The sequence below is a fragment of the Hetaerina americana genome, unplaced genomic scaffold (assembly GCF_022747635.1).
Source record: "Hetaerina americana unplaced genomic scaffold, ioHetAmer1.1.p SCAF_8, whole genome shotgun sequence".
In the NCBI taxonomy this organism is placed as follows: Eukaryota; Metazoa; Arthropoda; class Insecta; order Odonata; family Calopterygidae; genus Hetaerina; species Hetaerina americana.
This window is the reverse complement of record NW_027287427.1, coordinates 69,438,835-69,466,025: the sequence shown is the minus strand read 5'-3', so window position 1 is coordinate 69,466,025 and position 27,191 is coordinate 69,438,835. Positions and strand designations below refer to the sequence as shown.

At 38.3% G+C, this 27,191-nt stretch overlaps 1 protein-coding gene across 1 annotated transcript in view; it reads left to right on the top strand.

Moving 5' to 3' along the window:
- Nucleotides 1–27,191, top strand: part of LOC139697914 (synaptotagmin-12-like) — a 222,163-nt gene that overhangs the window by 52,130 nt on the left and 142,842 nt on the right. Inside the window, exon 6 of the mRNA XM_071596774.1 lies at nt 4,737–4,952. Coding sequence (XP_071452875.1) covers nt 4,737–4,952 — 216 coding nt within the window. The remainder of the gene's footprint in view (nt 1–4,736; nt 4,953–27,191) is intronic.

Here is a 27,191-nt window from a genome sequence, read left to right as displayed (position 1 = left end):
TGAAAGTACATTAAGAAATAGAACATTATCATCTATCGCCGATAGAGGTATGGGCTAGCAGTCTAATCATGCAGAGCAGTTTTTTCCTCATTTAATTCTTTTTTATTTCTCTTTTCTCATTTCTTTCGGTGTTTTCTTAACTCTTGAAGATGGTCTTTTGATCTTTTCGGACATAGGACCAGCTTTCCTTGTTTAGTTGTGTTCATGTATGTGTCTATGTTATATATATATATATATATATATATATATATATATATATATATATATATATATCACCACTTTCTTCCCCGGAACACACAAAATTAAACATCTAATCCGTGACCTCTTCCCAATTATCAATAACACTCAGTCCACATCACTTTTATTCCCACACTGTCCCTCTGTTTCGTTTGAACGCCCGTCGAACTTGCGAGACATCTTCAAGTCCACAAATCCAACTTCAAGCACCCCCGTCTCTCCCCCGCCCCTATCCGCACCATGCAACCGCCCACGCTGCAAATGCTGTCATCTTTTAAGACCCTCCCCCTCACTCAGTACCAACTCCCAACCACTCGCCACCTGTACCTCAAAAAATATTATATATCGCCTCTCCTGTAACTTCTGCCCTGCCTTTTACGTAGGCGAATGCACGACCGCACTTTCCCTCCGCATGAATAACCACCGATATTCCACCAAATCTCCCACTTTTCTTAATTATCCCATCCCTACTCACACCGCTTCCCACAATCAATCTTTTGACGACTGCTTCTCCGTTTCGGTGATTGAAATCCTTCCCAAATCTGCGACAATAATAGAGGTGAGAACCCGCGAGATGGCACATATCTGGGTGGCCCAATCATTCAAACCGCCCGGGCTGAACCAAGCCTACTGAATGCATCAATTGGCTGCCTACATATCCCCCCCCTTGTTCATTTCCTATTGGTCCCTTTACCTCTCCCTCCCCCACCTCTCCCCCGCACATCCTCTCCGCTCTTCCCCGAGAACGCCATTCTGAAGACGACAGCCGTGCTGTCGAAACGTCAAATAACAAATTGTGAGTGTCCTTTCTTTGTGTTTCTATATTCTAAAAATCTAAATCTGTTTTTACATATTTGTGCGTCGCCGAAGAGCGTTCCATTTCGAAGATATTATATATATATATATATATATATATACTATATATATATATATATATATATATATATATATATATATATATATATATATATATATATGTATATATATATATATATTCATGTCACAATCGCACCCTAGACTACTAGTAATAACCTGTAACTTTTAAATCTAGGACTTATTGCTAACGTTTGAAAATTTTACACTAAATACATAACCGCAAGTTTGGTTAGAGTTGGAAAAATGGCCTAGGGGTTTGGGGTTTCAATCCGAGTGAATATGATACCCTCATTTTCACCCCAGTTCGGTAATTTTTCGGGTTCACATTTTCCTCGTGGTTCATGAAAACATGATTTGATAATCAGTTATACCAAAAATAAAATGTGATGGAGTACAATTTGACTAAATCATCAGGTCACATCATCAGATGGTATCCCTTTGAGATAATTACGACGAACAGTAAAATCCATCAATCTTACACCTAAATAATATCTATCCATCTCCCTCTCTATATATGTATGTATTATATGTGGGTATATACAAAAATATGTAAGAGAATGGTAGTATTGATGCAATTATAATCATAGTTAGCAGAACTTCGAAAAACTAGCTATGTAGGAAGTATACGCCAATATTAATTCATAACATTTTGCAATTGATTCAATAGAATTCCATTAAATTTTTTGTCCCCTCATTCTTGGGCTAAAAATTATAACCAATTAGACGTAATGCATTTGATTCCCTACAATGTCAGAATGTGACTGCAGGTTTTATTCAAATGAATCAAGGGTAAGCTACCTGTCTAGAAGTAGGTTTTGGACTTCATTAACTTTTATCTTCTAGGCATCATGCTACTACTTATTTTTCCCTCATTACTTCCATCTCCATTTCTTTTGGACTTCTACTTGTCTGCATGGCACTTGAATAGGCCTCTCCACTTTCTTCTATTATGCATGCCAACAATTCTCTCTTCTATTACGATTGTCAAGATCCCATAAGCTCTCACTATGTTCTCCACCAACTTTTTCTACCTTCTTTGGACTTTACCTCACAGCTTCTTCTCTTCTCCCAATATGATGAATATTTATTTTTCTTTTTGCATAAGTCTCAGGACGCTCCAAGCAAAGGCAATAAAAATTTCTTCAAGGTCTTGATCAAGTATTGATTGACTACCAACCCCTCCCTATTCCCTAATCTGTTTTAATTCCATTGTACTCCCAAATAGCTCTTTCGTCTATCATTCATCTTTATTGGGCATACTCCTACATGGGCATTTGTCCATTTTCATTCAAGAAGGGGATTCCTCCATTTTACATTCATCTGAAATCTGATACATCTCAAGGTGTACCCATTCCATGTCATTCTTCTTTTCATTATTGAATCCAGTATTTTTTTCCTTCTATAATATTCTGCGTGTCCCTACTATCATCAAATAAGTTCATACTCAATGACCAAGTAAATGAAAACTCCTCGGCCTTCCTATAATAATGACGTTTATCACGCAAGAACGAATTGTAAACCTAGGTGTTTATAAATAAGCATTTTTATTGCAATGGAAAGATTCTTTCTTTATCTAAAATGTTCTAGTGTAAGAATCAAGTGATTTAAGAATAAATTATTCCCGGGAGAGAATATATATTAACGATTTCCAAATTTTCAGTATAAGTATAGACAAAATTTGAAGTTTCTATGAATGTCTATTAATTTGATAAAAATCAGTAAGCACATTCCCCAAATTATTATTTAGCGTATTCAAAACAGAATCACAATAAAAGTGAATAATTAAACGCATAATACGTAAATATTTAAAATATGTTAAAACCCTTCGAAGCCTTAAGTGTTTCTTGGTTTGAAAATAAATTAGACAAGACTCTCTCAGGCTAATCATTATAATGAACGACTGCGAATTTCCCTAGGTCTCCCCAGTACGTAATTTTCGGACAAGGAATTCGAAATATTCCGCCATAGAGTAAATTTTATGGAGAATTGGAATACGTCACCCGGTATGGGAGCAGGATTGGTTGGAATTTCCTGGGGAGGAGAACGCAATCGAAGAGGAGGACCCTGAGCTCGGAAGAATCGTAGGAATGTGACAGCAAATAATCTTCCAAGGATACTTTTGAGTTTTTATTTGAAATTATAAGAAATATATGGATTTATGCATGTATGTATGTATATATATGTATATACATATACACACACACACATATATATATATATATATTTATACAAATATTAGATCTACTCCCCTCTCCCTGCATCCCCTCATTGCCCCCTCACCTCGTTCCCTCGCTAATTGCCTCTTAAAAAACATTGTTTAACTTTTGTCATGCAAACGTTGCACTTCCTTTTACATAGGCGAATGCATTACCCCCTTATTCATTCGAATGAACAATCACCGGTACTCCTGCAATTCTGCCTCAATCTCTTCTCTTCCTATCCCTTCACACATTCCCACATCCTTTCATTCGACCAGTGTTTTGCTCTTAGCATCTAGAATCCCTACCCAATTCAGCCACCAATATAGAGGCGAAAACTCGCAAATCCGCGTATATATTAGCTTTCCGATCTTTCAAAATTCCCACCCTTGACCGCCATCTTTAATTTCCCTCCCAGCATTCCCTGCACCACACCTCTCATCCCCGCCCATACCCCTTACCCCTCTCCAGCATATTTTCCGTCTCACTTGAAGAAGGCCTCGGAGAAGGCCGAAAGGTCAAACATTTTACCTTGTGAGTGTCCATTTAAATTGTATATATTTAGTCTATTTTATTTGTGTTCTATTATTATGTATATATATATACTATGTCCCATTATTATATATATATATATATATATATATATATATATATATATATATATATGCGCGTGTGCTCGTGTGCTCTTGTGTGCGTACGTGCGTGTGTGTTTGTGTCTTTGTGCGCGTGCGCGCGCGCGTATATACATATATTTATATGTATGTATATGTGGCATACATGGAAGAATTTTTTTGCAATTGATAAAAAGGCCTTAATTTTTTAAATAGCCGTGCCTTCTTACCCATTGAACACAATATTAGATTATTAAACCATAAATATTTACTATCACTGCTTCTTTCGTATGAACTCAGCCTCTTAATGTGAAGTTCCAACAGCGCCGTCTGTGACATCCCAGCATAATCTTTGAACCAAAAATTAATAAGTTTTGGAAAAATATGAATATGTCCAGCATGATTTAGCAACCTAGATGTGAGCCAAGATTCTCTGCTTACTATCCCAGCCATCCATTCACTACGCTAATACGTCGCGCGAAAACATATAAAAGCCTCTTGTGTTTTAGATCAAGCTTCGATGGTCGCGAAAATTCTCCATGGCCCTATAGCATCAAACCTGATTTTACTAACGAATTCTTCTGCTCTTTAGATTAAATGCATAAATAGCAAAATAAAAAAACATCAAAAATACGAGGAAGAACTTCAGAACAAATATTTAAAATAAAAAAATCTGTCTTGTGAACCCCTATTCATATTGGACAACATTAATACGTAGATAATTTCCTAAGATTTCGTGGAAAATAATTTGTATTACTTTATTAAACTTTCTTGATGCACCAGTTTAATTATTTCGTTGCTTTCATACCCACAGGTTTATCGTCGATCCAGCTGTCCTACGTACAAGGAGAAGTTCCTCTTCGTGGTGGATGGGTCGGCTGTTGAAACGCGATCTCTTCAGTTCTACGTCTACGCCAGCGATCGTTACTCCAACACACTCATTGGCGAAGCAGAGCTCAGGCTAAGCGACGTCACGGCCAGAAGGCAACCGGTGACGACATGGCTGACCCTTACGGACACCGGGTCACAGGTAAGCTTGAACTAAAATCAGCTCAGGAACTCTCCGATTAAATGCATCACTCCGTACGCCTAATCTTGGCTTTCAATTTCTCTGGGTTTAGAGCAGTTATCATGAATAAATTATTTTTTTATTCTCGGAAAAGTTATTTTAATAGATTTTTATTTTAAATCCAGACCTTCTAATGGATGCTACTCAGAATAAATAGTTAATGATGCACTTTTCATGTTTCGTAGTTTTCCTAGGTAAACGAGGAGTAAACTTCCATTACTCTTTGCAGTCCGTGAATAACAGGATAGTATTCCAAAGAAACTGCGGGAGATGCTGCAACAGTAACTTTTAACGGATTCATCCGCTAATGTGCATTTCAATGCAACAATTTCAGAGTGTAAAAATCATTCGCCTAGACTGGGATTCGAACCCAGATCCCTCAATATCCGGTCGAGTGCTTTAGCCACTTAAGCTACCGAGGCGTCCTCTTAAACTCTGAAATTGGGCTTTTAAAGGAACAAGATGTTGTGACGAAATACCGTACATACAATGTCACAGGCATTCGTAGTCGTGCGCGAGGCGCCACAGTCCACGAGGTTAAAGCCAACTTTAAACACTTATGGATATTGAGGGATCTGGGTTCGAATCCCAGTCAAGGCGAATGATTTTTACACTCTGAAATTGTTGCATTCAACAGGATAGTACTTTACTTGGAGTCACATGAATCTAAATTAAAACTTTTAATGCTTTTAAAAAATTTCGTAATAAATCCTAAAAATTAGTGACGCATCATTTATGTTTTATAAGTACATTTTAGTTTATTGATCACATATGCTCTTTTTAATCTTACACACCTTAATATATATTTCCGGCAGCTCCGTTTAATCCACGTAATCCTATGATAAGCACATATGGGTTCGTCTCCTAGATATATATAGATATAGATATATATATATATATATATATATATATATATACTCTCTTTCTCTCTCTCTCTCTCTCTCTCTATATATATATATATATATATATATATATATATATATATATATAGTCAATCCGCGGGAGTAATGCACGCAGTGCGGTCCGGTCCTCTGAAGCCTTGGACTCTAGTCGAATATGAGTAAAATATTCAAATTCCATCATAGGTGGCGACCACATGCTTTCAGAATTTTTTTTCTACATTTGATCTTTAATTAGATAAGAAAGTAGTCAATATAATAAACTCCAATATTGAACGTTTTCTTAATTACTCGTTAACTCCTCCTGGTGACATAATAACCTATAATGTAACTGCTGAGTGTTAAAAAGATCGCAATTCCACATATCAATGCACGTTAATTTGTGGAAGGGCAGACTTTTTATTTTCCTGTATGATGATAAACTGTAAAAAGTGAAAGTTCAAACAGTTCCACATACGTATTACGTCTATGTAAATTTTAGTGGCATTGTATACGAATATCTTCATTCATATAAAGTAATTATCTAAGTCAAAAGTATCTTATTTTATGTATCGGCAACTATAATTTAATGCGAGATACAGAACACTTTATTCACAACGGAATATACACAAAATGATCGTATTATATTTCGGTCTTCAATTTATATGAGTATATTGAAGGAATGCATTCAGTATACATCCGCACGTGTGTCTTACCTTAGACAGCTCTCTCAGGGAGTATGGCTTTAACTGTTCGAATAAATAATATGAAGAACGAAGGGTGTTTTGAACTCGTAAATCAGTCTGTTAGGACATCAATTTTCAAATACAAGGATGAGAGAGAAATCAGTGATATAACGATACACCCGAATAATATCTGATCCATTACAATGAAAACTTAAGACCCATCCATCAGGAACGGATAGGGTAGCGAATCAGCAATATCTCACCAAATAAAAGTCTCAGTAATTAGATATCTCGTTGCACATCCAGGGCCAAATCTATTGCATTAAGCTATATCATTCACAAACAACCTCGTCGAATCGGTGGGTGCGCACAATGGTGCTATTTCCTCTCCCAGTGAAGGGTATCAGCTCGCACACTGCGGCTGCATGTTCCGTCTCAATCAGGTGTGGAGAGGCACCGAAGCGCGCCGGCGCCTTGCACAAAAGCAATCCAGTAATTCAATTGCACCCCGGCCTCACGAGTGAGCGCGGTGGTCACCAGGTCACTGGCACCGGGCCTCGTTCGCCCCCCAAGGGGCGAAAAAGGGGTCAAAGGGAGTGAGGGAGGGAAGGGTGAGGAGAGCAACAGGTGAGGAGCAAGTGGAGGAGTGAGAGAGGTAAAGAGAAAGAGAGGTGAATAGATAACCTTGGAAAGTTCTCGGCATTTTCCGAGTTATGGCAACATTGTGAGAGATGTATTTGGCGGGTGTAAGGGTGGGAAAGGGGTGGGAGATGCCATCTTAGAGAGAGAGAAAGAAGGCAAGAAAGAAACGTAACTGGAATATTGCGACGAGAGTGACGAGAAACGTAAACATTTCCGTTCTTCCGAGACTAGCGGAGAAAGCTTTGGGAGTGATGTCAAAGTGGATATCCTCGGGTGTGTATATGTATATATATATATATATATATATATATATATATATATATATAAATGCAACGTTTCCCGCTGGCCAGAATATCAAATTTATGGATTTCATCAAAAATCCGGGGAATATATATCAATATGGATCGATCCGAGGCGCGACTGAGATACGTGTCCCTCCGCAGGGAAATGCACCGCCTTCCATTCAAAGTAGAGCTCGTGAAACATTTACATTGTGGTACGCAGGCAATATCACTACGCTAAAGCATTACTACGAGGGTTGTGGGTGAAAGCTCAGATGTAACCCGTCATTGGATTGGTGTGGAGAGCCCCACTCCGTTCTCCAATAACGCGGCATGTCTCTGCAAATGATTTGTGACCGATATTACTCAAGCTAAGTTGACTCTCTTCCAATGAAAACACAAATAAAATCCTTCAGCGCATTCCTTGTGCGTTTCGATAAGTAAATGTGTCTTTTACAGGTGAGAAAAACATGCCGAATATTGATGGAAACTGAATATTATGTCAAAATGTATCAGTAATAGCAAAAACGTTTTCAATTGACCTCAATCCTTCTACGGGGCGATACGGGATCAGTTGGTTTTTATGCGGAAAATGTTTTCCCAGAATCCTACTTTGCAATTATTTATAATTTGGGCGGTTACTTTTTTATTAGAGATGGCCAAAGAATGGCCAAGAGATGGATTATTTCTTCTTCTTGTGTGTTTTCTATTTCTCCTTTGGTAGGTGAAACACCTCCCTGACGCCATCTCTTTGCCAAAGAATCGGGGCACTTGTTTGCATAAAGCATCGCAGATATCAGTGTATATTACGTTTCCTGGATAGCTCAAGTGGTTAAGAGCCTCCACCTGGCAACTGGAAAGATCCGGAGTTTAAATCCCGGTCTAAGAAATATTTTTACATTCGTGATCTGCTTGATTCCGCCTTCCCCACCTCTCCTGTGTTCGTCCTTTATGTGCGTTCCTATCCCTTTTCCTTATATCTGTTTCTATATAAATGAGTATTTGTTCGCCATATGGCGGGATATTGTGTTTGAATGTGTCTATATATTATATATATATATATATATATATATATATATAATATATATATATAATGTATATATACATGTATGTATATATATTATATGTGCATATCTATGTAGACATACACATTCAAACACGGAAACCCGCCAAATGGTGAACACATATTTATTCGATAGGAATACATGTAATATATATGTTCCCATTCCTTTTCCTTAAATCTGCAGTAAAGTGAATGAATATACACACGCACATATATATGAATTTATTTATACACATATATTATACGCTCGCATTAATTCACGGTGTCTTTATTTTAAAATATCTTCATGATAGTGTTGGCACTTACTTGGGAACAAAAAAAGAAATCGATAGCCGACAAAGAAACTATAGGATTGGTAATTAGTGAAGGATAAGGAACCCATGAATTAAGGACGAGATGATTAGAAAGAGAGACAAAACAAGGAAATAGGATGAAAATACTGAGCTAGATAGAGAGAAGTTTAAAGAGTTCAAGAGGTTCAATATTAAACTGAGGCGCGAAACAAAAAATGGCGAAAGAAGCGTGTTGAAAGTCATATTGCGAGGATATGGAAAGTTATAGAGAAATGATGAAATCGGGGCGCTATAGAGGAAGTTGAAAGAACTGTCAGGAAATAAAAAGAGAAAATCGTTGCAAACAATCAAAGCTAAGTCAGGAAAATTAATATCAGGTAACATTCAAGAGAGAAGGAAAATGTAGAGGAACTGTATAGTACTATACAGTTTTGAACAGCTGCCTGTCCTCATTATTTCCGAAAACCCTACTATCTTATCTCCCAGCTTACCTTGTATTCTTTCATATACCATGGCCTTCAGCATACCATGGCACTACCTTTCAATATTTCACTTCCCTCTTTTTATGCGTGTTTCGAATTTCCCTGGGAAACTTGCTCTCTTCGCACCCTCAAATTAAATTCTCATCGTTTTTCTTCCTCTCTGTCAATCTTATTTTCTCCTTTCATCACTACACCCAAATCTAAAAAGCCTCCAATCTGCCCTCATGCTTTTCCCTCAAATTAAATAAACTTTATCTTATTAATTAAATTGTTAATTTAAATAAATACCAGGTTAAATTACGCTGATTAATGACATCACATCCCCATAAGAAAAAATATTTATTTTTTGACTAAAAATATTTTTAGCCTTGCTATCGGAGTGTAATATGTAATACCTCGCCGGAATGAGCAATATATTTGTTATTATTTATTTACTTGTAAACGCGGGGTATCTCCATGCAGTCAAAAATATCAGATCAATCCTTTCATTGTTTTATATGTTTTAAATTTGAACAATGATTCATTAAATTATCAGGAATCACCTAATAACCGAATGTATGTTCAGAATCTTCCATAACAACTATTATGTGTAAAGTATCGCACAAGCTTGCACTACCTTAGCATTTCCCTTGGTTCTCCCTGCATTACTTTCGCCTCCGGTACTTCATATTTCCTACGTGTCTACATCACTACTAAAGAGTCATTATTTACCTTCGTTTATGTTGCTTTCTCAACATTTTCCCCTATAACATCAACTTAATTCGCTCTCTCTATTTTTTTCCGTCTATTCCTTCTACCATCTCCGGAATCCACCAAATAAATTCCTCAATTTTCTTCCCAGGTCTTGGATATTTTGAATCTTTGTTCTATTGATTAAAAAAATCAAATCGTATTAGAGAATGATTAAAAAAAATGCATGACTGTAGCAACTCGAAATATATATGCCACAATATGTAAGGATTTAGAGTAAGGAAGTTAATTGTCTAAAATAATTTCAAATTAGGCTCTCTCGCTTTACCTGTCTCAAACGTTATCGTTGGTAAGAAGCATGTATGTGAAATGTTAATTTATTCTCGAAAACTCTTGACCCGGTTTTATAATGTTTCGCTAAACTCAATTGTGTATTAACATGGCGGTTTACTTCACGTGGATGCAGTTGGAAGGTCTGAATTTTATGAAAAATTCAGATGGAAATAATCCTCTCGTTATCTACTCTGACTACGTTAACGATCAAAGTAACAAGCAGTCTGTGTGTATGCAGATGCAATAAAACTGATATTTGACTTTAACTAGAAGTTAAAATCAACCTTACGATACATAAAAAAAACTGGGCTTTAAGAGCATTTGAAAAGGCATTCAGGGTTTTCAACAACCTACTATTTCGCTATCCATCACGTACCTCTTTTACTCTCCAAGCATCGTTATATTCGGACTTTTTGCGCACATGGATGTGCAAAGCTAATTTTTTACACTTTTGCACTTTTTACTGTCATTATCTCATGCGTAATTTAATAATAGAACGTTGACTTTAAATCAAGGCGTATTTTGTTACCGCCGGCATGGCCGTCCAAATTTGCAATATAGGCCAACATTGAAACATGGGCAGCAAGGGCCTTGAAGAGCCTTGTATTCTCCTCACTTGACACTCCGCATTTGTAGTCGGTAGGGCATCATGGAAATGAAGCTCTAATCTATTCAATATGGCATAAGGAATTGTCAACGTGTCGTAAGCAAGGGGGAGCACACCGCTAAGGAAACGATAAGTCTGGAAATTGGAATCGTGCCTTTGAGGCATGAGCCTTTTCAAAGGAAATCGAATCCCACGAGGAGTGAGCTTGTGGGGCTTCAAACATTCTCAGAATAAGATCCATTTTCGCCCATCCCCACGCATTCTAAATGTCAGATTGATAAAAATTAATCGCATATAATATGTGATTTATAAATAGCATCTTCTCTGCTTGTCAACCCTAGGGTCAGCTCTAGGTTCAAGTTACCTCTTTACGTCAGCATCACTCGTCCCTTTGAAATCTGTCATTATTTGATACATTTATCTCATTCTGGGGATTTCTCTTTTATTCATCCCGTTCACTTTTGCCACTATTCCTGTCTTTGCCAGACAAGCCTGCTCTTCAAAGCGTGCCCGATAATACCGTCCAATCTTCTTTTCAGTATTTTTATTAGAATTTCCCCTCTTTTTCTTGATGAAATCTCTTCTTTAACATTGATTCGATCGTTGAATTTGATTTTTATCCTTATCTTCATTCAATCAAGGCATTTCGCCTATTTTTAAGTTGGTTTAAGAAATTTGCTCATTACTAATTATTGATTGAATATCGTGGAAACTTACCATTTCTTTGTAACTTCTGCAGATTTTCATGCTGCCTAAAAGATTACCTACATGTATTCCTTCCTCTGCATCCTGATACCCCAAATTTTCCCCTTCTGTCAAGGCCTTTGCTATTACACTACCTTTTAATTATTTCCTCCATTCACTTCCTCCGTATTTTCTAATTTTCTCCAGTAATTCTCTTCCTTTTTGCCACCCTTTAAAAAATCTCAGTGTCTTTATTCCCCTCTGATCAACTTGTTAACCCTTTCATTAATCTGCGTGTTGTAAATGAATATTATAACAATATTTCGCAACAAATTCGACCGAAACCTATAGAAGCATGTATGATTTCAATAGGTACTTGTAGTGTCCGATTTGCGGTATGTAAAATTTCTGTCATGTAAATTCAAATGATTCCCAAATGCCATACTTAAAAAAATCTTCCTAAAACAAAAAAAATCCCCAGAGTTTTTAATCAAACAAGCATGAGGTAAATGTGAGCTACGTGTTGAAGCTGCGTCCTTTCACGTAATTGCTGAACTTGCATTTTAACCTGTTGGAATGTTCCGCGAATGACGAGAAAATGTGACACCTGCTGAAGCCTTGAATTTACAGTTCACTAATTACTGCATATAAAAATGCAATTTTTTTATGACTCTTACCGGAATGCTCTCCAGTTACCCGGTTTAGGCATGGTTTTAAATTAAAACGAGAACTCGTGACCTCTACGGCGGCCAAAGGTACTAACAGGACATGTTATTACAAAATCCCGAAAGCACATTAATGAGAGAAAAAAATTTTCGGTGATAATTGAACGAATGAAAAAGTTACCGTGTACCCGATGCAAGGTGGGAGATTGCAAATCGTCCGTTTCGCCCATGATTTCAGTCTCGGTTTTTTTTCTGTTCCAAAACAGGGGACACGAGTATCCATTTTTTTCTTTCTCGTAAAATATTTTGTAATCACCAGAAAAGGTTGTAGGGGGGTTTAAAAAAATAAAGAGTATTTTGGGCCTCTAAAGCATTCGGGGATTATATACTTCCGCGGCGCCGAAGCACTCACCGTGCCTGACGATGCCGCATCAAAGTTCTTATTACGCTCTCACGCATTAATTAGACCTCTCAGCCAATTCCCTTTGAGGAGAAGACTCCGATGGCTCTAAAATGCCTCCCCACGTCTTATTAGGAGAGAAATAATGAAGAGAGATGACGGATGAAAAAGAAGGGAGGAAATGGATCCGGTGAGTGGATGGTGGCACAACCAATCGCACCATCCGCTCCCTATGTCGCCTTCCTCCCGCTACGCACTCACTCCGCCATTTTTTCCATCTCCTGGAAGATCAGGAAGCCGTGGAACGAAGGTAGCGTAACCCTAGCTGGGAGAAGGGCCTGGATGAAAAATCGAACAGCTCTTCAGAATGAGTCTCAGGTGGAAATATATCCGGGATCTGATGATTGCTTTCGGGAACCGATTTTTGGAACTCAACTGCGGAAGCCAATAAATCCAAAAATGTGTTATATGAAGGAATAATTTAATTCGGTAAATTTTAATGGTAAAATTGTAAATATGAAGACCTATTTCCAATGAAATAAACGTAAAATGACGTGATCAGAAAAATGTTGAAATTATAGTCAGTATACCAGCTACTCTCTGAGTACTTCCTTTCTCCCTTCATCCCGTCCAACACCCCTATCCTGTTTCTGCCCTTTCCTCATATGCCTAACATTCTTCCCTCTATTACCGTCTTCAGCATCCCACTGCCACTCAGTACTCCCTTCATCTATTTTTTGCGACCTGATGTAGATTAGGTTGATGGATTGTGTTTTGTTAGGAGTCACAACATATTTATTTGGTAGTTGTTTTCATTCAAAAACCTACCTTAGCCGGTAGATTACCTTTTAATAATAATACAAGCTACAAAGAGGTGGTGGCGCGCACTGACACCGATGGAATTATCATTTTTCAATTTTGGATTTTTCTTTTGATTATATGGCGTGTTCTAGTAGTCGTCCCGCAGGTAAAGTAAAAAAAGTATATGTGACGTAGATAAGGATATCTAAGCCCCAGACTCACTCGATGGCGAGGTAGAAAGGGCATTGATGGAATAGCAATCAAATAGGACCCTGGGTGTGGACAACATTCTCTCGAAACTATGGGAATAGTTAAGAAGAACGTGAGAGAATTTTTATGGAATAATTCATAGTACTACCAATTGCTACCAGTTCGTAATGGATTCATTTAGAAGGAGGAAATTACCCGGAAGATTTCGTCCGACCAGTTTTAGCTCCTATTTCAAGGAAGAGAAAGTAGTACAAGCAGAGAATGTAGTGAGTAGAACTTTTTGCATTAAAAGTACGATTAGTTTAGGAGGAAGATGATATAAATCAGCCCACGATCGCTGTAAACTCTCCTCGGTGCTCATTGCAAAATAGGCCGCGAATCCTCTCCCCTCCCCTCGATTGTGCTTTTTCCTACACTCTCCTGTCCTATAGGCCAATATCGCTCACCTCCATCTCCTGTAAGATTTTTGAGCACATCATTGTTAGTTTCATAATGTAGGAGGTAATGTAGGTTTCATAATGGGAGGTACCTCGATAGCCAAGATTTATTGATAAATAACCAACACGGGTTCCGTAAAGGTAGATCCTGCGAAACTCAACTCGCACTATTTGTTCATGATATAATGCATTCCGGTGAAAGTAATATTCCAGTTGATGCAATATTTCTAGATTTTAAAAAAGCTTTTGATAAAGTCCCTCATTGCAAGTTACTCGCTAAGTTGGAAAGTTATGGAATACACGGGAGTGTTATATGCTGGATAAGACAATTTTTAAAAAATCGTGTTCAAACAGTCGTTCTGGACGGTGTATCATCCGATACTGTTAAGGTCACGTCGGGTGTACCACAGGGAAGTGTCATAGGCCCCCTCTTGTTTCTTATTTGCATAAATGACCTCAGCACCGTGGTTAATAGCAGGCTCCGTCTTTTTGCTGACGATACGGTGATTTATGGGGACATTCGAAGTCGCGATGACAGAGTCACGTTAGCTAACGACCTAAATGCAATCCAGACTTGGTGCGATACATGGCATTTGGAATTAAATTTGAAGAAATGCGTAGTAAGACATTTTTGGGAAAAGAGTAACACCCCACAATTTAGTTACAAAGTGAAGCAAACAGAAATCGCGAGAGTAGATTCCTTTAAATACTTGGGTGTAACAATTACTCACGATCTGTCCTGGGGAAAGCACATACGGGAAATATGCGGTCGCGCTAATAAAAAATTGGGATTTGTAAAAAGAGTGCTGGGTAAATGTGACGAAAAAGTGAAGGAACGAGGTTTTATTGCCCTAGTCAGGCCCCACCTAGAGTATGCTGCCAGTATATGGGATCCGCAAGAGATAAATTTAATTTCGGAATTGGAACGAGTTCAGCGGAGGGGGGCTAGATTTGTGAAAAATTGCTATGACCAACGCAGTAGCGTAACTACTTTGCTAGAAAATTTAGGCTGGGATTCCCTTACACAGCGGCGTTTACAATATAGATTAAACTTATTAAAAACATTTAAAGATGGGTTCTTTTCCGATGACATCAAGAACATAATACGAACCCCAACGTATTACGGGCGGAGGGATCACGAATGTAAGATTAGAGAGATTGACTGCAGGACAGACAGATTTAAATGGTCATTTTTTCCAAGAACAATAAGAGACCAGCATTCTTTTAATCGAAATCGCCCAGGATCCGGCTCGACATAATAAGTATTAACCTACAAGGTAGCGACTGCGCAGGGTTATACGCTTATATTTATATTTTTTATATATATTTTTTTGCAGGTTCCCCTTACCTTTCCCCATCCATTTGAAAAACCCTAATCCCCTCATCCCTTACCCTTTCCTCCTGGTGTTGCACCCCCTGCCACACACCTTTTTGGTAGCTTGTAGGGTATTGATGTAGATGTAGATGTCCCTCCACCCCTTCTTCTCGCATCGATTTGGTTCAGAAACGCCGCGCAGTCAAAATTCCAGTGCCGCATTTGTTGAACGCATGACCGATTGAAAAATTCGATATCTCCCTCCGATAAACATGCGTGCATACGAATTCCCTCAAACGTGACCTTGAAAATTCTTTAAAGTGGTACTAAGACCAAGTTTTATAATGTCTCGTTAATCCAATCGTTAGTTAATTTGAACGTTAACTTAACGTATAAATTACCAAAAAATACAATTTCATGAAAAAATGACATTTCTCATTACTGACTGTAAGCGTTATCCATAGTAATATCGTGCGTAAGTTATTGAGATATTTTTTACGATCAATTTTGAATTTAACTACCAGGCTTAAAACTGGGTGTCGACCTTAATCGGAGATAAATATAAACCTTCATTTTAACGAGATCTAAAATCCTCTGGCTTATGGGGCATCTTCCATCTGAACCACGCCGGGCATAAGAAGTCTAGAAATCTATCGAATGGGACAGAGACGAGGGGATGGGCGGAAAGGGATCTGGAGTTTTAGAGAACCAAAACCTGGGAAGGGGAAGGAAGTCATATAAGGTGAATGAAAATAGATGGTTAGTTTTCTAAACAAACTGTAACGTGCCTAATATCCTTTATACCACGAAGTGATATCTGAGAATTCTTTTTTCCACCACCTCAGACATCAGCCCGAAGGTTAGGTTGATACATTACGGTACAACTCACCTAGCACTAAGTACAATGGCGTATCAAATTCATACGTAAGGGCAGGGGACCAATTTCTTTCCCTATGTCGCCTATGATTTCCCAGGAAGATCTAGTACCTGAAAAATCACACAGCTGGAGTAAATCTGAGGGTACCCACAGGAGTCAATCGGAATCAAACTCCGGCTCTTCTGTCAGTAGCCCAGCGTTCGACTCATTAAACTACCACATCCGTCTAACAGCCCTTTTTTAAGAGAGACTTTATTAAAGAGCGATACAATTTATCTTCGTCATATTCCTGTATCCATTCACTTTCGGATTTATCTTATTTGAAGTTGACATCATCTCGCTAAGAATATGAAATCAAGCTAATAACTGTAGCAACTAAGATTTTATCTTTGTGTGAATTTATTGTTAGTCTAGACTTATATTTTTCCCCTAGCTGGCAAAGCAGTTCCACTTTCCGAAGTATTTTCCATCTCAAGCTCTCTCACATTTTTACATCACATCTCTCGTACCTCTTAGCATATGATACCGCATCAACATAAACAAAGTATTTATGTAATCATGAATATTTTCTGTGTCTATAATTTCTTCCGTTTCCTGTAAAAATACGCGATCAAGTGCTAGTCCACATATTTTATGATTTAAGCCTTAATATAATGTTTCAGGCTCACTTCCCTCATTTACAAGATTTAAAAAATTCCTGGGGTTATAAATTCGATGAAATATCTTAACAATGTATAAAATTCTCCATATCTCGTTTTTGGAAAATCCGGTTGGAATAACTCAAAAATCTAATAACACTTATCCTTGTCTCAGTAGTCAAATTGTTACACCAAATCAACGGTGACCTGAAAGTCCAAAACAACTTAATCCACAGTTGTGGGTTAGGTTGTTTTGTTCTTTTCTTTCTTTTCATAAAAAATAGCTGTTGTCTATTGTTCAACACATAAATAAGGTAAATCGAATCATATTTAGAGAAAAAAGGCATGAAACTTGTTACTCACTACGTCGAAAACGTAAATTGGGCTTCTGCTTCATGATGAGAAATATAAAACCTGAAATATTAACCCTTACAAATAAATCTTTTTTAGTAGAGTCCAATTTTCCCGGCAGATATCTAAGAAACTGCAGTAACAAATGCCAAAATATAAATAGGACTGAATTCACTTTGAGACGTTTAATTAAACAGACCGCATATTAGAGAAAGACTTTGTTGTAAAAGGTTTTGCAGTAATATAGAAAAATAGAACATAAAGAATGGAATTAATATATATTATTAATATCCTCGGAATAACTCGATTGTAACGTCGCAGTTTTCATCTCCCTGGTTTCACAAAAATACTCGGGTGCTCTCATCGTTCCAGGATCCCTTTTTGATCAAGATTCCAACCCCTATTGGGATATTCCCTCCGATAGAGTGAAATCCCTTCGTGGCCGGAGGCTGGGAGTTGCGGCCGCTATACGCCCCACACATCGACCGCAACAAATCGATATGTCGCCTCATTTAGATGGACAAGCTGGAGCTATCATCGGAGTAGGAAAGAGAGGCGCATTCGCCATGTTTTCCATCATTTTTATCATCAAAATCGCGGCCAAACTATTATTCAGCAGCTGCGATTCCTTCCCGCTCCAAGAGCTCTGGGCCCACCGTGCAATTTCGTCCGTTGCCACGGGCGACGTCAGCGACTCCTTCTTGCATCATTACTGCTTGGAGCCATGCTGAACTGAGAGAAATATTTACTGGTCCCGGGCTTCAAGTCTCCTGGACCAGTTTCTATGCACCAGGGCTCCGGGGAAGCAAGTAAATGTTTTTCGGTTACCCAAACAACTGCTTAGATTGTTAGGAATCTAAACGTCACATTTTTCATCACATTCAAGTCCATTCTGTACGCAGCATGCATTATATTACTTTTCAGTATAAAGTTTATACGTTAAAATATTTTTCATGTGTACTCGTATTCTGCAAATTATTACGTTCTATTACCATTGACATCCAATTCCCTAGTCAGTGGTGAAGCATTTTAAATAGAAAACTTAACAGTCTTGATGAATTAAATAAAATTTTAGATGCACAGAGTGTTTAACAATCAGTTCATGCCTCAATTTAAGTAATAATTCCTGTAATATGACGTCAAACTAACGAGTTTATAAGCGGGGGTAAGAAAGTTGCACACGTTCATTAAATCCTACGTCGTTCTCTCTTATATTAGACCAAGCACTATTTCCGTGAACGACAATGCATACTACCTTGATCAAAAAGTTCCCGGAATAACCACCGTGTGGCGCTCCCAACTTTCCGATTTGAGTTCTGTTTTTTTTGTTAAATTGGTACATCTGTTTTTGATATTCCCTTTAAATCTTAGTGTCATAACTTGACATTTGCAAAAGTTACGTAGCCAAGAGTACATCTATCTCTGTGTGTGTTGGCGATTTTTTACAATTTCAGAAATGGATTTAAATTTGCAACAACGAACTTGTATTAAATTTTGCGTAAAAAACGGATTTAGTGGCGCACGGACGTTGGAAATGTTGGAAAAGTGTTTCGGCAACGATTCTCTAAAAAAAAAACGGTCGTTTACCAGTGGCACGAGCGGTTCAGAAGTGGTCGTGAGTCAATCGAAGATGATGAACGCAGTGGCAGACCATCGACATCGAAAGTCGGTGAAAAAATTGATAAAGTAAAAGAAATGATGGTCAATAACCGCAAATTAACCATCAGAGAAATAGCGGAGGACTTGAACATTGCCTATGGATCCGTCCAAGACATTGTGGTTAATGATTTGGGTTTCCGTCGTGTAGCAGCAAAGTTGGTGCCAAAAGACCTCAATTTCATGCAAAAAAGAGACCGTGTTGACGTCGCAAAAGACATGATTTGCGAGGCTGAATCCGATCCCACATTCATCAAAAGGATCATTACTGGAGACGAGACGTGGGTTTATGAGTACGACACGCAATCCAGACATCAGGCAAGTGAATGGCGTTCACCAAATGAGCCGAGACCAAAAAAACCACGTCGTTTTCAGTCAAAAAAGAAGGCAATGCTGACGGTTTTCATGGATTACAACGGTGTAGTGCATCATGAATTTTTGCCAGAAGGCCAGACAGTAAACAAAGAGTATTATTTGGGCGTTATGAGACGTTTGCGTGAAGCAATTCGCCGAAAGAGACCAGAAATGTGGGCAGAAAACTCGTGGATTTTGCACCATGATAACGCACCGTCGCACAGTGCTATCATTATTCGTAATTTTTTGACGAAAAATGCAACAAATACCATCCAACAGCCACCGAATTCACCTGATTTGGCTCCCTGTGACTTCTTTCTGTTCAATCGAGTTAAAAAACCATTACGGGGAACGCGTTTTAGCAGCCGAGAGGAAGTAATGGAAAAATCGCAGGAAGCACTGATGGACATACCGAAAACCGAATATAAAAAATGTTTCGAGGATTGGATCAAGCGCTGGCATAAGTGTGTTGCAGTCGATGGGGATTACTTTGAAGGGGACAATATAGATTTAGATGAATAAACTTGTATTTTTAATTTTCTGAATAAATTCCGGGAAATTTTTGATCAAGGTAGTATATTAGTCAAACTACGAATCACAGAAATAAACTTCAACTTTGACCTTTAATGATGCCTTGCATAATGAAATTGAAATACTGTTTGAATTCAAAATTACGTCGTGACAACAAGGCGTTGATTATTAGGGATTAAACAATGTGTACGTGTACACATCTGAATTTCTTTGAATAATTATGGGATTTAAAAAGGGGCTACTCTGCCATCCTAGACGTGGAATACGTCAACTCAATGCCCGAAATTAAACATTTCCGGGAATAAGACGTATGACGCATCGTATTTGTTTCAACTCTCATTTTCTTTTAGACACATCGTCAAATATCTCCGCCGAACTAAAATAGTTGAAGCATTAATAGGAGAAACCTTTACCACTTTGAGGTATCCACCCAAAAACACCCCTATCCTCGCTCTTCACTGGGGTTTTGCACTAAAATAAACATAAACTGCACGCGCTCTCTATACTGCTCTATTTTACTAAAAATACCCGAACAGAAAAACCGAATACATATAGCCTATGTGCGAACCGAACCTGAAACAAGCCATAAATTCTCTTCTTCCAATGCTTGATATGTCTATTAAATGAACATTCTATCCATATTCTTACGAAATCTTTCCTATCCATTGCTGTTGCTAACACATCATAAATATATTTTATATAAATCTAAAAATATGTAAAAAATAAATCTATAAAATAGATTTATTAAGCCTAACGAAAAAATAGTGAAATAAGAAATAGTTGTATTCAGATTGTATTGTGTAAGCTTTTATGCGGGCTCCAGTGATTTTTTCAGCCCAAATATAATTTCCATTTCTCAAAAATAATCGTATATAGGATAAACCTTTAAGTCACACTCGTCTTCAAGCACTTGAAATAGTCATGAACGTTTCGTATTAAAGTAATGATAGGAATTTTGTACAAATTTGCCATATCCCTTGAGGAAAAAATATATGTTTACTATTCCTTCAATTCCTCCCATTTACTTCTCTTCCGTCTCTCAATATTCTCGTGACATACTTGGAAACATTTAGCGAAAGTCGTATCTTTTCAAAGTTTTTCTATCTGTCTTCTCATGAAAGGACCTCAAGAGAAGATTTTCTCACACTGATAAGCTGTTATCCACTATAAAACAATGGTCATCCCCGTGTCCAAATAAAACCGCAGCGTTTTTTGGAAGAAACCTGGAATGTGGTTTCCACCTACATGGTACCCTGTAACCACCACTTGGGCAAGTGTCAGGGGGTGTTTTCACACCAGGCAGGTGACTTCAAAAATTAAGTATTCACTTAATCATTGGCTACCAATAAATATGTAAAATAATTCACACGATAGAGATAATGTTGACTGCCTTTATGTGCACTACAGCATGTAAGTCTGAAATATTTATCTAAGCATGCGAGCCGAGCTGCTAGTAACAAGAAGGAAAGTAAATAAATCAAGGCTAGATTACGCCTAGATAAAATAATGCCGGTATACTAGGCTACTAAGAATGAACAAAGGATTAAAATTTTTTCACCTGAAGTGGTCATTCAAGATTTAAGGAAAACTCAGGCACCGGTGGCCCATGGAAAAACCTGGGTAATTAGGAAGCCAGTGATTCGTTCGCCATCACGAAGAAGTTTGAGTTGAGCAAGTAGTGAATCCTCACCCAGATTTAAAATCGTCAACCACGACCGGCACTTGTAAAATTGTCTTCTATATGTTATCTTTGCCATCGATATTCTCTCATCCAGCTTCTCTTAAAATTTTCCTCCACTCTTATTCCCGATGCATTGCATATATACAATAAAAAATCATTACAAATGAACGCGGAAATAGACATCCGTCCGAGAAATAAATATTCGCCTAACAGACTTTGTTTAAATTGGACGCTCTTAAATGTCTGAGCATCGGTTATTGGGCGTTCAGAGTCCATCCATCGACGCGATCGAAACCATTCGTTTTATAGATCGACGATTCTAGTGCACTGTTTTCTTCCTCTCTCTCCTGATGCAGGCAAGTGAGCCGCTCTTGCCCCAGCAACGAGGCCGTCACTCCCACCCTACCATCATCTGCCGCTGCAATATCTCGAGCCTAGGCTCACACTCCCGGCAAAGCTCCGAAGACCTACCCCACCCCAACGCAAACACGCACGGGCCCAACCTCTCTCTTGCAGCCCCTCCGACCCACTTGCCCATTAAGGCAGAACTTGTCTCAGCTGGGGAGAACGGCAAGCGCGGCGTCACGGATCGCAAGGGGTGTGTTTTGAAGGGGAGTGGGGAGATCGTGTGGCTGGAGCTATTATGGCGGGTAGCGGGGCGAAAAAAAGAGTGGGAGGGAAGACAGAAAGGGTGCTTGTGGGAGTAGTGATAGAGGGAAGGAGAGGTAAGTGCAAAGAGGGTGTGAGAGAGAGAAAACTACGAGTGCAATCTACATTTGCATGGTACTCTGAAAGCTGCTGCTATGGTGTGTGGCAGGGGGGGAACAAGCATCATGCATGTCAAATCAAAAATTAAGTTTTTCTTAATTCTTTGTTGCAATAAACATGCAAAAAATTCAAATAACGTAGATAATGATAACTAAGGGCTCATTTACTACTGCATCAAAGCGATAAAAACTTATCTACGCATAATAGATGGGTTGTTGGTAGCAAGAAGGGTAATAAGCTTTTCTTAGCATGAAAGTAAAAAATTGTTTCCCACCCCCCTAACGTGGATGCATAATGGTACTCTGATCTCTTATCGTTTGTATAGAAATGAGATCCTAAATCTTCCTGTTAAACACCTAAATCTCTCTCTTATTTTATTAACATGATCTCTCCTACTGTAGTACGACGAGGCTAATAATATATTTTCAACATCATCGCTAAAGACACTTTCTTCCAATATGCGTAACATTTTTAACCTGCAATTAAGCGTCGCTCATGAGTGATTCCCAATCTAGCATCTCTAATAATTTTGATACGCTACTGTGTTTATCATAACAACGTTTTACAAATATATCTCGTCCACGTTGCACGCGAACCAATTCGGCAATCAATCCAACTTCATGAGGATTCCATTCGCCAGCATCTTATTCTCAATGAGGCGTAACTACCATTGAAATTTAACCTTTTCGTTTCCCAAATACTCCTCTAATATATCCTATTGGTCTGCTGACTTGTCCACACATTCCTCGTATATGTTTCACCCAGGAGTTAAAGCAAGCTTTGGAAGGGATAGGAATTCCAGATAGGTCTCCAGTGGAGTGGAATGAAGTCCAAAGAGTGGCTGGAGAAAGAGATTGTGCCCAACCTTGGGACGAGAAGGGAAAAGGAGAGTAACGGGTGTGTGTATGGTTCGGGTCTCAGACGCGCTTCACATGGCTGAATAGAACAAGACGAGAAAAAGGTAACTAAGATTCTGTCATGTCTAAATAAATTTCTTGCGATTTAAAAAATAATGAAAACCTGAATCACGGCCTAGAGGAACCATTTATAGGATCAAATAATCTCTTAATTCAACAGTTACACCTCTCACCCTCTTGCGCATAATAATTGATCAACGAGTTGTCATAATTCCATCAGCCAACAAACAGGACGCGTCCTAGAGCATAGGACGCGTCCTGTTTATGGGTAACACGCATGAACCACATTATTTCACTTTTGGAGACACTTTTGGAGTCCTTGTGAGACTCGCCTCCGTAATATAAATTTGCTTTGCCATCACTGTTGTCTTTGAGTCACAATTAATTAAACTGATTTTTTTTATTTCTAAAACCACGCCGATTTTATTATATTGATGACACACGCTAGCGAAAAAGAAGTGTTCTGCTGGTCGATAGAATAACCCTAGAGGAATAGTAATGCAATCCATACCGTGTATAGGAACATACTCGTATATGACCAATTAGTATTGGACGCTCTTCGAAATAACATCCCAGATACTTGATTATTTGATATAGTAAGTAAGTGTAAGAAAAAAAATTTACATTATCAAGGACGGATAATCAACGACTCTAGAAATTTATGATGAAAGCGATGATTGGCTCACTTCCAACATCACGGTATCCTGCAAGACACCACCAGGGTGTGTGACAGTAGGTGATTCCACACCAGGCATTCATCATCAAAATTAAGTTTTACTTCAACGCTAAATATCTTTGATGATAAAAAAATAATTGAAACAATGAAAATTATTTTAAAACAGCTAAATGATTTACTTGGGAAGTTAAGTTCATCTCTATGAGTGCGATATGGGGAACTGCTCGTAAGAAGACCAATAAAATAAGGATTAGATAAAATAATGACGACTTCCTAGGCTACGTTGAACAAAAACTGTTTTCCTTACCAACGTCGCATTTCCTGCAGTTATTCTGATCCCTGTTTTCCGAGCCTTTAGCACCCAAAAATAGAGAGTATCAAACACATGTGTATACAAGCGGAAGACCTGAAAGTTGGCCGCATCCATCCAAGAGAATTATTCATCAAAGAAAATTCCTCGCAAGTTTCAGAAAGAGGATCTGTGGATCCAACCTTCCAGGTTGACTGATGTTAAAAATGGCCGCGGTGACTACATCAGTTAAAATTCATGTTTCTCGTCCAAGATTTCTTGAAAGAACGACATTTGGTGAGAATTTTGAACCATCGCGAAAAGAAGCTTTAATAACGTATCATGCGAGAGAGCCGGGGGACGACCAGGCTGGCGTGCGGACGTCTTCTACCGCGTCCAAGGCTGAAATTTAAGCGCTCCAAGTGGAACGGTGCCATCCTCCGTCCTTTCTTTTTATATTTCATGGCCTTTTCCTTCCATTTGTCCCTCTCCCGCCCGTGTCCTCGAAATGAGGACGAGAAAGGAAGAGTAGTTCCACATGGGATATCCGTGGGCTTTTTCACTCTGGAGAATCCGAAACGCATCCTTGTTTAATGCGCTTATCACGCGCCGTCGCCTTGTTCTATCTCCCTCGCCCCCACTCTCCATTCCTCCCAGGGTTGTGGGCCAATTCTCCGCACTGCGTACTGCAGGGAAGTACGCGTTACTTTAGATGGGGACGGAGTGATTCAGAAAAAGAGAGAGAGAATGAGCACCTCCCTAAACAACAGGCAAGGGTTTTTTTTAATCTAAAGGAGCGGGTGGGGATCCGTTCCCTCAGTCTAGACGCGATTGTGGGGATTTGGCGATTCGCTGATCTTTTCCATTCCCCTTCCTGACTCCTCCACAATCCCTCAACTCTTCCCAACTCAACCATGAGTAAACGTTTTGTCTCTTTCAAAACGTCCCCCCGTTGACGAGTCCACCGCCATTGGTTGCATCGCGCAAGATGTCCGCTATCTTCTTAATGCTCGCCGTGAGAATAGCACTCCGGACGCCTTACGTCCTGGGAATGAGAGGAGGCCAGATTAAAGGGAAAAGAGCGTTTGGTCCGGGCTTAAAAATGAACGCTTCCCTTTAATTTTGTGACATAGGCCATCCGCAAGATACCCGTGGTATTTTTTACAAACCTAGCTGGGAGCTTGTAATTGTATCCAAATAGATACCTGTACATATAAAAGCTCAAATACCATTATGATAAAGAGTTATCTTCCAAACAATGTCCAACAGGACCATGAGGAACGTAAAATATTATTGGACATAAATTTTGATGGGTTGATGAATGGATCTATTGACTACAAACATAAAACTGAATGAACACACTTTAGGTGCGATGAAAATTAAAACTGTTCATAAAATTAGAGAGTCCATAAACTCAACCGAAGTATCAAACTATTTCCAACTGTTATAAAAATGTTTACATTATTAACTTCATATTTGGAGAAAATTCTTATTCTCCAGAAGTAATGAGTTTCTATTGAAAAAACATGAGTTTGTTAATAGTTTTTATGTAATCTTCAAATGATAATATGATAACTATGTAGATATATATCAAGAAAGATGAAGTAATATCTATTGCTTTGGCATAAAAATTTTCACCTGGGTACACCAAATGTTTCAGCAAAGAAATTATTGACTTTCCCAAATCACTGGTGAGCTACCATCATGTTTTAAAAATTCTAATTAATTGCCAAGAATAAATAGTATTCTTACCTTAAATCGCATTGAGTTAATGCGAGTATGGATTTTAATTAAATATACCGACTGCATATTCCTTAATGACCATGAGTGGAAGTAAAATTTTAGCGCATTAATTTTACCCGAATAATTTATAAATATCCTTGAATATTTTGACGTTAGAAAGGGCGCTTTTATTGGGTCGTTGTACCTGCGATTTAACCAAACGAAATCTTTTACACCTTTCCGAACATACGTCGTCGAAATTGTTTAAATTATCATGAGCCCACTTTTGTGCTTAGGGAACCAATTTATAATGCTGTTTTACTGACCTCTTTCTACAGAATGCTCACGCTAACGTGAAGTACTCTATTTGTCGCACAGTTTTCGGGATGTGTAATAGCAATACTTACGCTATTAAATGTTTGAATAATTTCTAAAATTTGATATTATGCAAAATTTTAGGTGCATTCCGCAGGGATGCTTTTTAGTCTTTTTTTGACATACTTTATGAATATGCACGGCATACTATATATGTTGGTACATGCCATTTCATTTGATAAGTTTTCTCGGGTCTTCACTTCATCTTTATTTCGGACTTGATTTTTTTGCTATTAAATCTTCGTTAATCAGTTTCAAAAAATCAAGTTTTAAACTCTCTGGAAAGAGGAACTTGTGTTGATATTTAGCGATATTCCGCTCTAAATGCCAACGTTCACGTTCCTTGAGATGGTATCCTACCTCATTCTTTTCCAATGTGTTTCACAGAGTGAATAGATGATCGTAGCACTTCTCTTTTTCCTTTCTAGATCAGTTATTCATTATGTTGGACTTCCACCACATCACGCCTGAAGGTACTCAATTTGTGGTCCACAGATATATGCTCCCTGTATGAATTAACATTGTCTATTTTTGCGGGAAATTAAATGAAATTAATGTGACGAAAAAATTCACTTAGAGTGTACGAACTAAAGCATATTATTTACTTCGGGAAAGAAGTGAAACGATAAATACCTCATCAGTGAGAAACTATAGTAAATTATTGAGAAACGGAATTGCCAAGAGGTTTTTGGTCTAAATTCGTAATCGAACTCAACTTCCATGACTGCGAAAATGATTACGGAGCAAAGTATTACATTTAACCTGGAACGATCCACATTAAATTCTTGAGCGCATTTTCGAGCATTAGAACTTTCACATTCCCAAAAATAATTAATTATACGAATACATACAAGCATGAATATTTTATGTTCGATTATTGATTAACGGGCTATCCCTA